The 16,556-nt window shown below is 37.2% G+C and overlaps 1 protein-coding gene across 4 annotated transcripts in view; it reads right to left on the reverse strand.

Annotated features, from left to right (window-relative positions):
• Positions 1–16,556, reverse strand: part of WASF1 (WASP family member 1) — an 89,732-nt gene that overhangs the window by 23,062 nt on the left and 50,114 nt on the right. For all 4 annotated transcript variants that reach the window (XM_034060696.1, XM_034060699.1, XM_034060695.1 and 1 more), the window contains one exon: positions 1,535–1,695. In XM_034060696.1, the coding sequence (XP_033916587.1) occupies positions 1,535–1,667 (133 nt within the window). In that variant the 5' untranslated portion in view covers positions 1,668–1,695. The remainder of the gene's footprint in view (positions 1–1,534; positions 1,696–16,556) is intronic.

The raw sequence follows: 16,556 nt of genomic DNA on the forward strand, positions 1-16,556 counted from the left end.
GCATGTCAGCAGCCCCTGCTAACACTGTAACACACTGGTAATGGTGACACACAACTTTAGATTAGTTATTTGGGTTTAAGCATGTGACAGACGAAATTCCAATGGCAGAACTCCCAAATATTTTTGAACTTGTATTGTTGCTAGCACAAACAAGCAGAAAAGCTAAAAGAATTCTGGAACAAAATACTTTCACAGATAGTCATGCCTTTGTAACATGATGAACAGTTTTTTTTAAACATGCAGAGTATAAAACAAGAACTTGCTTCAGTTGGCATAAATACTGCCTGCAGAAAGTCTACAGACACCATGATGCTGTACAGAGGGAAGCACAGAAGACTGAAATAACAGGTCAGGCTCATCAGTAGAAAAATCTGAAAGACCTATTCTGGGCTTGCTGTTGCAGAGTAAACGAGTGCATTTTCCCTTCTCTTTTACCACCCTTGTAATTTCCAACGTCACATGCCTTTTTGACCACTAGTGAGTCACAAGTTCATGACAGAAACTCTTCTCAAGTGAAAACAGCTCATTTAGGTCTCATCCCCTTGTGCGCACACTTCAAATAGAACATTCCTTTTACGAAAATGAGTTTACATAACTACAGTTACATTCCCTTGAAAGTATCACTCTAACTGTGCTATACATTCAGCAAGCCATATAACAAATACGGGAGCATTCAATGGTTATTCTTCAATATTTTTTTCTCCTTTAATTGAATTCTTCCTGTTTTGGTACTGCTTCATTCTGACCTACTCCTGAGCAGCTGTATATACAGTATCAGCCATAGGCTCTGTCTACCAAGAAAACACAGCAAAGGCAGCCAAATTTCAACAGGTCAAGTACTGACACTACGTCATCGAGTTAGATGTTGGTATTCTTTAAAATTGAAAAACCAAGTGATCTGTTTGTTTGGGTTTTTTAAGGTCAAATAAAGCTGGGTTGTTTTTAAGTTATTTAACTTAACGAAAAACAATCCAGAAAACAGCCTTTTCAGAAATGCTCCTTTAGAGTTCTAGAGCTTGAGAAATATTCACTCCTCTCAAATGCACCAACAGAAAAAAAGAAAATGTTGACAGAAGGGAGAAGGAGGAAGAAAAATCTTCAGCTGTTTGAAATACTATGTAATAATTACATTGCTGGCTTTATTATTTTAAAAAGTAACTACTTTATTTTCTGAATGACCACAACATTACCAAGGATTTCAGTTAAGAGAATTAAGCCCCCAGTGACATATTCCTCATTATGCCATATTCCCTAAGAATTGCTCTAAGGTTAACAATTACTGACTGACTTCATTAACTACCATGTATCTTTTTCTGTCATGTTTCACTGGTAACAGAAATAACACGCTGCTGGAAAAATTCCTAGCTTTTTACCACACAAGCCTATGCTAGTCACCAGCCATAAAAGGAGTACATTCAAGGCTCAGCCACAATTCTCTAGTGGAGATTGCAATAGGTGTTCCTACTTCAAGCACACAAACTGTGATAGTAAAGTATATTCATTCTAAACATAGCTATTAGGACAACATACTTACTTAGGCTACTCAGTTGTCTGATTATATTTGCCAAGGAGATATTGGTGACACATTCCAATTCATTCTTGATACCTCGGGGCAGAGCTGTGTGGCACAGGTGCCTAGGGTCTATGTTCCTTTTTACCAGTGGCATTCTGAAATGTATCAGAGGACCAGCAAACCTGTAAAAAAAATGAGACAATATACAGTTATAAGTTTAATTATGTTTTAAATTCAGATTATGTCTAAACTGACTAAACCTAACAAGGTAAAAATACCTCCATAGCACAGATGGAATTCATTGCTCTGTGAGTACTTAGATCTTTTCTTCTTTGCTTAATGAAAGACTATTCTGTTCTCTCTTTAAACCTTTACCTGACTCAGAAGCCAGTGAAGTGACAAATAATTTTTTATAGTTCATGATTTTTTTTCATTTTCCCTCTGGAAAAAAAAGGACAGGAAAATCTTTGTGGTACAAAACCATGAAAGAATTACTTTCTTCTTGCTGGACTACTTCCTTATTCAGGCCAGGCAAAGTCCAACAACAATTTCCCTTTATTATGAGGTCAAAGGCAAACCAGCTGTCTATTCCACATGAAATGTAGATATGACCCAATTATTATGCAATGTCATGTTACTAGCAGGAATTACCCTTCTAGTCTAAACATCAATTCTAAATCATACCTAAGGAAGATGCTTCCCTTCCACCTACATTGCTACTGGAAATAAATTCAGCTAAGAACACATCTTCCAAATATGAAAGTCTTCTCAGAAAACTTGTGGTGAAAGTCCTTCACAACTCAGAAATCCTACCCCTCCACACCTTTCCAAATGCACATGTTAAATTAATCAAGAGTCTTTACTAGTTCTACAGACAGCTTAGGAATCATCTCTGGCTGTGAATCCCAGGCTTGCAATTTTCTGCTCCCATGGCACTGACTGCCCCTGGGGTTTCCCAGGGGGCAAGTTATGCCTCTCATCTTATTAGTGCTGCTTATTAAGATCTGTCCACTAAAACTTTTCTTCATGAAGAAAGGATTCCCTAAAATTCTGTAATATTTCCATCATCTGTCAGGTAAAACTCCGAATGACCAATACAAACCTCCCATTTGATATACAAACACAAGTTTTCCACAATGCAATCTGCAGTTGTAGTCACTCCACCAGACAGCCTGCCACAGCTTCATTCATCCTCTGCTTACATGCTTTATCTCAAAACGTTCCCAGCATGCAGCTAGGGCTTTGTGTTATGCCACAGAATGCATCTTCCCTACAGTACATAAAGATATATGAAGACGCTGTTATCCCTGGTTAAAATGGAGAGATTTTTTTGGATTAGAGTAACAGAAGGCCATGGTGGTAGGGCTGAAATTTTGCTGACCTAGAATGGCATAGGGAATTAGAAGAGTCAAAGATGACTGTAATGGAGTACTTTACTCCCTCAGACTGCTTAGATTTCTCCTTGCCACTTTTCTTGAGAGTATACTCTTTCACTGAAGCCAGGGCTCACAGTGGAGAGATCCAGGCAGGATCCTTAAGTCTACCTGAGAAACACCTCTGCATTGCCAGGATCTGATTAGACTTTATTTGCTGCATTTTAACACCATGGCTACTGCCCTTATTTTCTTGAGAGAACAATCGAAAATATTTTATGCTTTTAAGGGATAAAACCAACAAAAATAATTCTTCTCATCAGTGACTTAAGGGAAGGATTATGCAGTTCTTAAAATTTTGTAATTTAGTTCCTCAATAGTAACAGCAAAAATTATGGAAGTGGGTATGGGGCAGGGGTAAATTATAAGAACAGATTTTTATTTTTGTTTTCTAGGAATATCCAAAATCTTTCTAGTTCCTAAACACCTACTTAGAAGCTTGCAACATACAAGCTAAATTAAATGAAAAAGTGCAAATCTGAACATTGCCTCAGACAGAAGCAATGACAAAGTGTTTACAATTAAACGGAGACTAATCCTTCTGGCATAAGACACAAATGTAGCAGGAAGCAAAGGACATCAAACTGGCCTCACCAGCAGAGCTTCTGCTGTCTTAGGAGGCACAAACCCTTTTCCCCCAGGGACAAGACCCTAAAGAAACCCTCAAGTACAGGCTCATTGTTATGATTCCCCAACAGAAAATAAAGGAACCATTCTGTCACTGTCAAGGAAGCACAACAAATGATACGTGAGCAATGTTCTACAGAAGCAATTAAATATTAATTCCAGAGTTAAGCCCTTTCTTGATTACTGCTTTAATGATACTGTTGTATAAACAGCACAGTAGGCAAGTCTTCTAAAACATGTCCAAGCAAGCATGCAAAGAAACATTTTCATGGAAAATACAGATCTGGAGTATAAAGGTAAAAAAGAATTCTGCAAATAGCAAGCAAAAAAGCAGTTGATGGCTAGGGCACTTTTTCTTCTGTTTTATCTTACACAAGCAAGATGTTAGTGACAATATTGCTCTCTTTGATTTTATACCATTCACGAAAAAAGCTTGCCCAATTTATAGTACATATATATCATAAAATTTCAGATGCTCAAGTGTCAGATTCTTTAAACAACCGCGTGCAATAGGAATAAAAAAAAATTAAGTAATTCCAGTCAACTGCTAGCTAGGTTTTAAATAACAGTGTTTGAGTGTGTATCGCCCTTTACTGGCCTGGTTTGTCTCTAGGATACAAGACTTAACAAAATAGCTGAAAAGATGCAGTACTGGCCCAAACATTTTCTCCAACAGACATAAAAAGATGCTGCACAAGCAGAGATTAAGCCAGAACTCCCTGACCTAAAAATGTACAACTCTGAACCTGAATAAAAGTCCATTTATGACAATTGAAAGTTTCTTCTTTGCCTTCTCTCAAATTTGCAGAAGATCTACTCTGACTTGTTTTTCCCTTCCTGAACCCCCACAAATACCATTTTCTAATATCTGAATAACACAGTTGTGGCTGTCCTACCCAAAGATACAGTATAACAAGAAAAGGTAGAAGAGGGAAAGTACCTGTGATAGAATGTAAAGATTTAAGACAAGAATAAACTTGCAAGGGAAACACATGACAGAAGATACAGCTTGCTACCTTTCAAATGATGCATCACGACTGAAAACTATGCAAAGCCTGAACAAAGAATGTTTCCCTGTCTCCCACAGAAACAAGAACAAGGAGGTAATAAAGGAAAACATCATTCAAACATGCTTAAAACAAAAGTTATTTCACACAACATTTGACAAATTATGGAACTCACTGCCACAGGATGTCGTATACAACAAAAGTACCTGCAAGTAATTTGTCCACTACAGATCACATACTCTGCAGTTTGTTGCAAGCACTAGAAGGTCTTGAATTCCTTCCCAGTTGTATTTAGCAATCCCAGCACAGGGAGCAACAGGTGTGTTAACAGCAAACCGTACTTTACTGTAATCAAAAATGTCTGCTCCTATAAAATATGCCTTTCCTAACGCAGCCCTTGTACAGAAAGCTGAGAAATTCTGAAATCACTATATTTATAATGCACCTTTAAAGCTGTGAAAGAGGAAAAAACAAACAAAGGCAATGATAAAAATCTAGTATGTCCCTAAGATGAAAAGCAAAAAAAACCCCAACATACACCCCCCACTCCCCACTCCCAAACCATGCATTACCCAAGTCACTTGGGCAGCAAAGGAAAAACTCATATCATAAAATCCTGTTACCATGTTGCTCCCAAGTAAGCCTCTGGAACTGTTCATAACCCCAGCCAGGCAGAAGAGAGAAGCAGCTTGTCCGTGCATAAGAACATCCCCTATGCTGAAAGGTTAGGTGACACCTCTTCAGAGGCTTACAGTCCTCCTCCTGCTCCTGTGGCACAGATCTCAGAGCTCTCCCTCCTGACAGCCCCACTGCTCCCCAGCTCAAAGCTCAGGGAAGGAAAGGCAATCCTCAAATACAAGTATCTCCTCTTACCCACTGTGGTATACAAATCTTTGAGACAATTTCTGAGAAGTGGCACTAGTTTACACTCTAGTTAACTGAAAGTGCTGTACTTAATAGTGATCTTAAACTGAAACTCCTATTTGCAAAGAGATGCTGCTCTCTTTTGCAGAACCACTAGTGAGAACTCTTTTCCCTCACTTCCTATGCATCCTTTGAAGCACTCCAAACTCACTTGAGAAGCCAACTCTAATCTTCTTTATAAACCCCTCTGATACTTCAGTTGCACAATGACTGGCATAACCTCATTCCCACACATAGGCTGAAAGTATGAGTACAGAATATGAATGCATGAAGACAGGCCGAGAAAGTTGGGGCTGTTCAGCCTGGAGAAGGCTGTGTGGAGACCTCATAGCAGCCTTCCAGTATCTGAAGGGGGGCTATAGGGATGCTGGGGAGGGACTATTCATTAGGGACTGTTGTGATAGGACAAGGGGTAATGGGTTCAAACTTAAAACAGGGGAGGTTTAGATTGGATATAAGGAAGAAGTTCTTTCCTGTAAGGGTGGTGAGGCACTGGAATGGGTTACCCAGGGAGGTTGTGAATGCTCCATCCCTGGTGCTGTTCAAGGCCAGGTTGGACAGAGCCTTGGGTGATATGGTTTAGTGTGAGGTGTCCCTGCCCATGGCAGGGGGGTTGGAACTAGATGATCGTAAGGTCCTTTCCAATCCTAACTACTCTATGATTCTATGTGTGTACATAATGACTGTCTAATGCTCCTGTTAACCTACCATGTTTTCATACATGAGCTTTTAGGAATTAGGTAAAAAGCTCCAGTTACTTTTTTAATTAATTCCTATTGCTTAAAAAAACTGCAAAACAATGGCACCAATGAAAGTTAATTAATATCTTTCTAGATGAACAATGTTATTGAGATTTAACTACACTTCTTTTCAAAAGGCAAGTTTAGTTGCTGCACAGCCCTCCAGCTATTACAGGCCTTATCAGTGACACTATTCTATCTCCCTACATATCAAACACTGCTAGCAGCAGCTGAGAAACCTGCTCCTGGGGCAACCCCATGGCTACAACCAAGACAGTTCCACCCTGCTGCTGATACCAAGAGAAGGCCCTCGGTGAGAAACAGCTATCAGTTTCCCTTCAACACACTCCTCTAGAGTATTTCAGAATTGCAAGACCTGTGGAGAAATGTTACATCACTACAAGCTTGTGGAAAGTTTGAAACGTCAGTTGTCACAGTAATGATTCAGGATTTCTAGCAAGTACAGTAAGACAAGCAGGAATGAAAGCACAACATTAAGGTGGGGAAAACTAACTAATCTGCCCAACAGGTTAACTGATAATTAAACTATACTTCAGTTTTAATTTCGGAAGACCAACGATGTTTCACGATTACATGTCTTTTTTAATGAAAGTTTACTTCTGGTAGGTTACATTTTGTTCTCAGTAAACTTGACATTTTCTTTGCATTAATGAAAGACTATAATTTTTATACAATACACCAATAATGCAGCATCGAATGCCCTTGCTTTCATGGAATTTAATTTAATCCAAGCAATTTCTACAGCATATCTTTATGCCTTAACATTACCATACTTCTTGTAATTTTCCTTAAACAATGTGCCACAGCAATGCCTTTCATATGCCTCATTTAATTGATCATGTTCTATCTGCTGGCAGAAGAGACCACAGTTTGAAATGCAACAATCAATTTAACACATTCCCCACCCACCCTTAGAAACAGAAATAGAATATACAACAGTCTTTGTATTTGCTTGAATAATTATGTATCTACATTATAGAGACTTTGGGACAGAATGAAAGTAGTAAATGTGTCAATGAATCTGGTAAAATCAGAATTGTACCAGTTAACAAAACAAAGCTCATTCTCGCATCACTTTTTCTTGTAATTATACTACAAGACATGATGTTATACCGGCTGCAGAAAATTCAAAGATAAAGATCTTCTAATCCACACCTCTGCTACAAAAAGACAAATGTGCAAAGACTTCGTGCAGTTTTTTCCTCTACAGCTCTTGCTGCAAGATCAAAGTCCATGCAAAAGCTTTAGGAAAAACAGACACCAACAACATGGTGTTCTTTGAGAAAGTAGGCCACTACCACCTACTGCTGAGTCAACATAACGATTTTAAAACTCTAAAGGCAATTAACATCCCTTAAAGGACACATCTTGGAACTGAGAAGATGACAACTGACATCTTAAATTGACAATTCAACAGAAATGTGTTAAAATTACGGATTTGCAATCCTTTCTGTTATAAACCATGCCACAGAATGGAAGATCTGCTCCTTGGAACACTCCCCTCAAATCTCAGTCTTCTGCAATTCACTCTCAAATATTTTTCCGACTGCAAGTGACAAGGAAAAGATGACCTTAGGGTAACTATAAAGCAGTATTGAAGGAAATAAATCCAAAATCTATTACTAGGAAGTAATGTCAATGAGTGTAAAATGAATTGATTATATCTTGAGGCCTCCTGTACTAAATTGTCTATGCAGAAAAGTTGTTGCACATTTGGTCAAAGTAGGGAGCAATATCTACATAGAGTATGTAAGAAAAATTGTAATTATTTTTTCTATTCAGCCACAGAGGCGTTAATAAAGTCTATTTCATTTGTAGTCACAAATATAAAAAATACTGTTCCTCAAGCAATACCAATAACAGCTTCTCAAATGTTGTCTAAATCTTTTGGAGCTGAACTGAAGCTGAACTGCATGTATGGATGAAGATGTCAATGGGCTACTGAAGTCTCTGTCTCAGTAACACTGCATAGGTATTTGATTTGCAAGATAATAATGAACAAATTTGTCTTGAGTTCAGTAAAAAAGTAACTCATAAAATGCACTTGTAATTTTTATTCTGTATTTAATACTGTCTTCTGTACTGTTTTAGTTGTCTGTGACAATTACTGTTTTCTTAGAACAATCTGTAATCATCTTAGTACATCTGTCACGTACCAGAAAAGACAATGAAATCCAAAAATGGGCAAGACTTGAGTTACATTCAATCTCTAAGATTGAATTATTATAATTACAGACAGTGCAAAAAAAATTACTTTCAGCTACTATCATGAGCCAATTTCCTCCCAGATGTGTATCAAAAGACCACAATCTCTCCCATATCCATGCACACCTGCACACACACAGGTACACTTTTCTTTAAAGCACATAGAAAAAACATTTGAAAATTATGGGTTTGATTATGGGCACATTTACTTCCTTGCCAAAATTTCTACGTTTCACCTTTATTCAACTAAACAAATGAAAAAAGGGAAATAGTTTTTTACACTAAAAAAAACACAATGCTTTCAGCCCTATATTGGTTGCGACTATCGTGAAACAGTACAGTAAAAATTGAGGCAATTTTGGCAAATTATGGGTGGGGAAAAAATTAAGTGATTAATTATTTGTGTGCTGACTTTTAAGAGCTTTATCTGTGATAAATTAGCTTTTCCTAAAAGCAGTTATTGTCACTGAGATGACTCAGGTCATGGCAGCAACAGCAGAATTCTCAGCATGGATAATGCTGCAACTATCAATGTAGTATCAGTGCAGCAAGTACAACTTCATTAACAGAAATAGCAGCTGACACACCAATTCATAACTACAGCGGCTACATCAAGTTTTAGAGGAGGCAACAGCATATTTTCAGTGAGTGAAACATTGCAATCTGGGTTGAGTCAATGAAATACGTGCAACAAAATACAGCATCATAGCAAGTACTTTCTCCTGAGTCCAGCCCTCAGGTTTTCCATGCCACTTACAGTTCTGTTGAGGAAGACCTTTGAAAGTCAGGCTCTGCCTACACCCCGCTGTATAGCTTTGGGCTTCTTTACAGACTTGACTAAAATTCCTCCCACATGTGTCTTGTCTGTGCATTACTGGTCCCTCTTGTCCCAGTATACAAGTGACAGGGGCTGTCACCATCATTTATGCACTGCTCTCCTCTCCTCAAACCCTAAGGAAAGATTTTTCTGTGATCATATGTACTGAGCAAAAAACTAAGGATCCTGAATAAAAGGAGATAATATCCAGCTCAATTTGGGTTTCTTTTCCCCAGTACAAGTGCGCAATACAACAGGGTTAAATAAACAGCATGTGGCTTTTGCGAATCTTGTCCCTTTAACAAAAGCAGAATTCCTGTTAGTGAAGTGGAATTCAAACAGTAACAATTTAGAGAACAGCAGCTTACAAACACAGGCTTTTTAAGATAGTTTCTTTCTACAAGACTAAGCTCGGGTTGATTTCACATAACCAAAGCTTTTTTCTTTGTTTTCACCTCTGATTATCTGGAATACATGCAAGAACCACTGATCTATTTGTTAAGCAATGATTCTTTCAACCATGTTGCTTTCCTCATTTCTCCAACCTACCAACAGCTTCTGTCTTATCATGGTGTCTTTTAAATACAAGTTGTTCGTATGAATTTTAAGAAATCTATAGTAAAAGCAAATTAAAAAATCCAGCCACCATAACTGCAGTTACTTGACATGTCTTGCTAATAACTGCAAATACATTTCTCTTAATCTCAATAAAGAAACTATTAAAATCAAATCGCTCTTGCAAAAATCTCATGTTCAGAACTACATCCCATGAACAGTAGGGCTGCTGGAGGCAAAAAGGCACTAAGACAGTTGCATTTCTGGCTCACAGACAGAATTCAATAGGTGAAGTCAGACGTAACAGTTTCGCATGTCTGCAGCAAGAAACATTCAGACTGACAAATTTCCTTCACATTAAGTATTTTAAGCAAAAATGGAAATTAAAAAATATAGTGAAGTTCTTTTGATATTACAACTAACTCCCCAAATATATAACTTACAAAACACAAATCACATGAAGAATAAAATTTCTGGTTAAAACCGAATTCCCTAAGTATATACATAAAAATGTAACAACACTAAAGATTTCCAGATTTTAGATTATAGTGAAACACTATTTGGTAGGGTTTTTTCCTTACAATTCTTCTCACTACCATTTAACTACAACTTTTGTTACATATATGATGATCTAATGCCTTCACTACCTGTGATACTTTTAAGTTTACCAAACAGTAAACAACCAGAAACTGAACAGCATATAACTGCATTCTTCAAATCCAAATGCAAATCTTGAAGGCACAAAATACTCAATACACTAATTCTTCTTCTTCCAATACTGAAACTACAGTATTAAACAACACTGAAGACTTGTGAAATCAATCTTGTGAATTCACAGAAAAGAGAACTATAGTCACCAAACAGGCATAAAAAATTAATGAAATTCACCACATGTCCATATATTACTGGAGAAATATTTAAGCCATGCTGAACCACACTGCACTTCATTGTTAGGATATTAATTAAGGAAAAAAAAATAGTGACTCCTTGCACACGTATTTCTATTAAGCTTTCTGAATCAGTTAATTTTAAAAATATAAACCATGCACAATGTATTTGGATTATATACATGCACACACACATACAGCTTCCTCTAAATCTTTTTAAATATTACATCTAAGATTTGAAAAAAGAACTGCAAAATTTCTTATGAGCATCACTAAGTATTATTCAGATGACTCTGTACTCATTACTTTTCCCCTAGTGAGCTCCCATCAGGTCATTTGATTAAAAGCAATTTTGGAAGTATCCTGGGTTCTAATGTTAGGTACAGCTAAGAATGCTCAAATTAATTTTTGATTATAAGTTTTCCTCTGTTCCCCAAAGGCTAAAAATGTATTAATGCATAACATACTATGCGATTTGAAATTGCTTTTTGAGACCTATGTTTTATCTGATGACATTTTTTCTCTCTGCATTAATCTAGTCTTCCTGTTAACAGTTTCTATGTACGGTGTGTAACACAAAACCCCTATGATGGATTGCAACAAAAGCTCTTTATTATAGTCTTGACAGAGACAGATAACTAATCCAGTGTTAATTTAAAATCAGAACCTTAGTACCAGAACTAAGGGTACAGCTTTTGTGGCTTTGTGTATCTATCATAACATAGCTTTGAAAATTTTCTACATTTTTTCTTGAAAATGTATATTCTGTATATTAAGTTACCTTTGTAAGATACTCCTTTACCAGTTCAGGATAAGACCTATTAAATGCACACATCAATTTTCTAACTTACCCTTACAAAATTTGCAAAAAGCATGTAAAATGAATGCCGATATACTTTTACTGCACAGATAGGACAACCTGCTTTTGAATGGACAGTAATTTGTGGCAGTAATTTATAAATGTTTAAAGAAAAGGTACCTGAACTTCCCAGCTGCTAAGAAAAGTAACCTGGTAGGTACTAAGAAGATAAGGAGTTCCACCCTGGCTACAGCACTGAACTGCTGGTTCCCCACCAGTGGTGCACTGCCAATTTCCAGAACTCCCCATGCTGAGGGAGCCCCAGGGCTGTGGCACTACTAATCACAGCCAACACTTCCCACACTGGACCACTTTGAAACAGGCTGGCTCTCGCACAAAGGCATTAGAATTCAACACACAGTGCCTTGCCTTAACAATAGAGCTGTCGTTACAAAGGGAACACAGCAGCCCTCACCCCTGGTGACCAAGCCTGCCCTTCTTCCTCAGACACAAGTGGAGAACCCCCTGAAGGCAGAGCGATTTAGAAATAATTATTCCTTTGGTACCAAGCTACAACTGGTAAATATTAAATTACAATGTACCAAAAATGGAAGAAATGAGTGGCTGTGCTTGGGTGAAGAAAGGAAAGAAAGGAAATAGTCTGGGGTTTTCATTGCACTAAATCTGAGAAGGGAATGGGATACTAATGAAATAATAAATAATGTCAGGAGTCCACAGTAATAATGAGACCAATGTACAGAGGGCTGTCACTAAGAAATGTCTTACAATGCACGAGCTACTTATGCAGTTCCCATATATAAATCCACTAGTGATACAGACTAACTAGTTCTCACTAACTAAACAACAGGTGTCCAAAATGACTGTCAGAAGCTTTTTTGTGCCACAAAACATAACTGGAGATTTGAAGAAGTGATGGTAAGCACTGCAAGAGCTAGAGGTAAGCCATGTATTTTAAAAATTAAATTTTCACTGCACTTTATGCTATGATACCAAACACATAAATGCTTTTTAGCTAGGATACCAGAATCACAAATGACAGATTATTTGCTTTTTCAGTTTTAAAGAAAGAATTAAGATATATCAGCTACTAAGTAAGACATACAGATGTGTAATAATCACATTACTAGCTGAGCTTCTTTGTAGATGACTTTCCCCCCTTGTGAAGAACAAAATTCCTCAGAAGAGGATTTGTTGCAAAAATATTTGCCCTGTCTACTGCTGTTTATGCTGCTTAACATGTTTGAACAGTCATGCTGTGGGGAAAAGTGTATTAACATTCACAGAGAATTAGTTTACTTTTGAACAGAAATGTTATTAAATATTCAACAGTCCAGAACCACTGATGATTTATATTGTTGAAGGCTAGAAACTGATCATTTCATCCTTCACTTGGTATAATGCCAAAACTCCCCACTTCAGTGAATATAATATTTACTAAGCAAAGACTAGAGGACTCAGATGGTCCTGTCCCAACCCAGTGCAGTGCTGCGCGGGACAATAAATTTTCCAGCATTTTTCCCATTCTTTTTTTCATAATTTTATCAGGGTGGCTTCCAGCAATTTTTCAGGGAAACTCTTCTATGACCACTATATCTCATACACAGGAAAATGTGTCAGTTCTCCTTCTTTCCCTCCCAGATTTGTTCCCTTGTACTTTCAGATTACACATATTAGTCTCATTTCTTGTTGTTTGTAACCTTCAGGTATTTATAGTTGTTGTACTCTTCTTTGCCAACAATTCTAGCAAGTTATAATTCTGTTCTTATTTGGCACAAAAAAACCCGTAAAGTATCACTAATTCTAGTGATATTTATTATCCTTATTCAAATGCCACCTATTTATCAGCATTATTCTAACAGTGTGGTATCCAAAATTGGAAACAGTATTCTGGATGCATTTGGGTTACATGAGCATACCTAAGCAAGTCTAAACACAGGACAGTGTTTCACCAGCAATGTGCAATTGTTGCCCAGAAAGCCAACCACATGCTGGGCTGCATCACAAGAAGCCTGGCCAGCAGGTTGAGAGAGGTAACTCTGCTGCCCTGCTCTCATGAGACCCCGCCTGGAGTACTGCATCCAGCTCTGCGCGCCCAGCACAAGGCAGATGTGGACCTGCTTGAGAGTGTCCAGAGGAGGCCATGAAGATGATCAGGAGGCTGGAGCATGTCTCCTATGAAGACAGGCTGAAGAAGAGAAGGCTCCAGGGAGAACTTACTGTGGCCTCTCAGTATGTGAAGGGAGCTTCTAAGAAAGATGGAGAGAGACTTTTTACCAGGGCCTACAGTGACAGGAGAAGGTACAATGATTTTAAATTGTATTAACCTAATTTGCATGATTTCCAAACAATAAAAACTTACACAATCAACAAAACTACTCATGCTAATATTTATTAAGGAGAAATATGACACTATTTGCCCTTCTGTAATAACACTCTGATTAACAAAGACTCAACCCTTTGGCCTATAAAAGAATCAATATTCAATTTTCAAATTTATGTAGCAAGCAGGTATTACTTGCATGAAAGTTTTTAAACGTATATTTTAATAAACTAATTCTAATATTTCATCAGTTTTGCAAGCCATAAACATTTTAAAATCAGAAGGAAAAACTTATTTTCCAGAAAAAAATAGATTTCCTCATAATTTCACAAGCAGAATTTAAAGACCTCGTATTTACGTATGTATTTTTGCCTAAATTTAAATACTAAAATTAATGCTAGCCAGCATTTATTTTCACTATCCATATCTGAATTTGAGAAATATTCTTGCCAGGAAAGCAATAAATACTGCAGAAAAAACTCATTTTTTGTGAACACTGGAACTAATTAAAGCTGGTCCTCTCAAGGCTTTTCTGTCATGGTTGATTGTGAGCTTTAACTAAAGTTGTTCTATAATTGAGATATCTGTACGATGCCTTTCCTCTCTGGTTTCCTGTATCTATTTACATGTAAACTAACACTATCACCTTTCCCTTGCCCATAACATTTGCAAAGACATACATTTTCATAATATGTGCTTAAGTTTAATGATCTTGAAGTACTTGTTCCCCTATGAAATCTGTCTAAAATTAAACAGCAGTTTAGAAATTATTGGAATGACTGCATTCACCTCCTTTTCCTGCTCCCAGTTTAAAATAAGTTGGTTTTATGCTATGCTTCAAACAACAATTACATCGAGTTACTAGCTGAAATAACTGGAGCCACAAATATGAAACAAGAACATCCTGAAATTCACACATTCTTGCACTTTCTGATTTGAGCTTGGAAATACAATATCCATAGAAATGAAAACTACATTTACTAAACTGGAGTTTCAATCAGAAACAAATTAGTCACATTTGGAAGCTTTGCAAGGGAACTTATCTTCACAGGGTCAGAAGATTGTTTTCAGTTCAGTCTTACATCAGACTTCTTAACTATGATACTGTAAAGGTACACCCTACAAGGCTTACGGCATCAACATTATTAAATCACTATGACCAAAAAACCTGCATGTACATACACATCAGGGAAAATGAGGTGTTCTCTGTCTGTGGGGGAAACATCCATGATCCTCAAGACATGTAAAAATCATAGCACCTTCTGTGATAAGGGAATCACAGTAATACAGAAACACAGATCTCTGCTGGCTCCTTTAAGTGAGTTCAGGGACTACAGGCATGAAAAGAAGGTGAATCTGTTTATTCTCTACAATACAGCAAAAAGATTACTCAGCCAGCCAAGAGGAATGACAGACCTGCTAAGGGAGTTAATAAAAGTTGGCTCTTTCTCTCTTCACAAGTATTTAGCAAAAGGTAGATAGTGATTGAATAGGAGTGGAGAAAAGAGATTATCTTTAGCTGTCTCTACAGGGTGATCTGAAAAGACAGCTTGGAATTGTTAAGTCTGCAAACTATGGCATATAATTATCAAGTAATAAAGATCCCTGTTTGCTTCAGAGGTAGATAACAGAAGAACCAAGCAACTCTGCAATTTCAGTAACGTCTTCTGCATGTAAGATATATTAACTGTAGATATTACAAGAATTTAGGACAAAGTACTAGAATAAAACAGTGTAAACTTCTAATTATCAAATATTGATGCTGTCATCAAAATGTCTGTTACAAAAAGAAAGGAAACTGGCATAGCTGGGAAGACAGCAACACAATCACTTCAGCAGTGTCTGAGGACAGCAGTGGAAAATCACTGTTACCTACCCGAATGTCTGCATTTCCACAGAATGCGCAGAAATCATGGGTGCCTATAAACAGCAATCCAGTCAATTTACATTATTTTATCTTTCTACCATGGATGTATGGAATCAACATAAATCTAAAAGGCCTCCATGTACTTCAGATTTACTCAATCTTCTTTAAACTATAGGCTCCAAAAGAAGGATGGTTCTTGCCTTCTGAACAGCCTGCTGTTCGGAGAACACACTTGAGAAATGGAAAGATTGATTAAAGGATAGAAGCCAGATTAAGAGGAATGAATTCATGCCTCCCTTACTGCAGTAATCAAAAGCATTAAACCACAGAACATTTTGTGTGAAAGCACTTGAAACTGAGCAAGAAAATAAGGAAGCCAAATCTCATCCAGAAATATCAGTTTATCTCATCTCAGAAACATTAGATATCTCATCCAGGGATATTAGCTGCAAGTGGCAGAACTGAGTTTCCAGATCTTACTCCCAGAAAATAATTATGCATTTAAATATATATACATACATTGTTATTAGATAAAACAATCTCCAGAATTATTGATCAGAAAATTAGAGAAGCATCCTTCCAGTTTCATGTGCTGGTTATTTGAAAGGCACATTTCTTCTATTCCCTAGTCCTTTCTGCCCTAGAAAGATGACAATATAGGTTTAAATCACCTAGTTTGAGTGCTGCACTCATACTTCTCAGTGCTGTAATATGGCATAACAGAATGCTCTACCAGAGGCAGTAATGACCACTCTCACATGTGATAAAATCAGCTATAGATCTAATCCCCAGCTTTTCAACACAACCTAGACAAATTAAG

Source organism: Melopsittacus undulatus, chromosome 3 (genome assembly GCF_012275295.1).
Source record: "Melopsittacus undulatus isolate bMelUnd1 chromosome 3, bMelUnd1.mat.Z, whole genome shotgun sequence".
Lineage (NCBI taxonomy): Eukaryota > Metazoa > Chordata > Aves > Psittaciformes > Psittaculidae > Melopsittacus > Melopsittacus undulatus.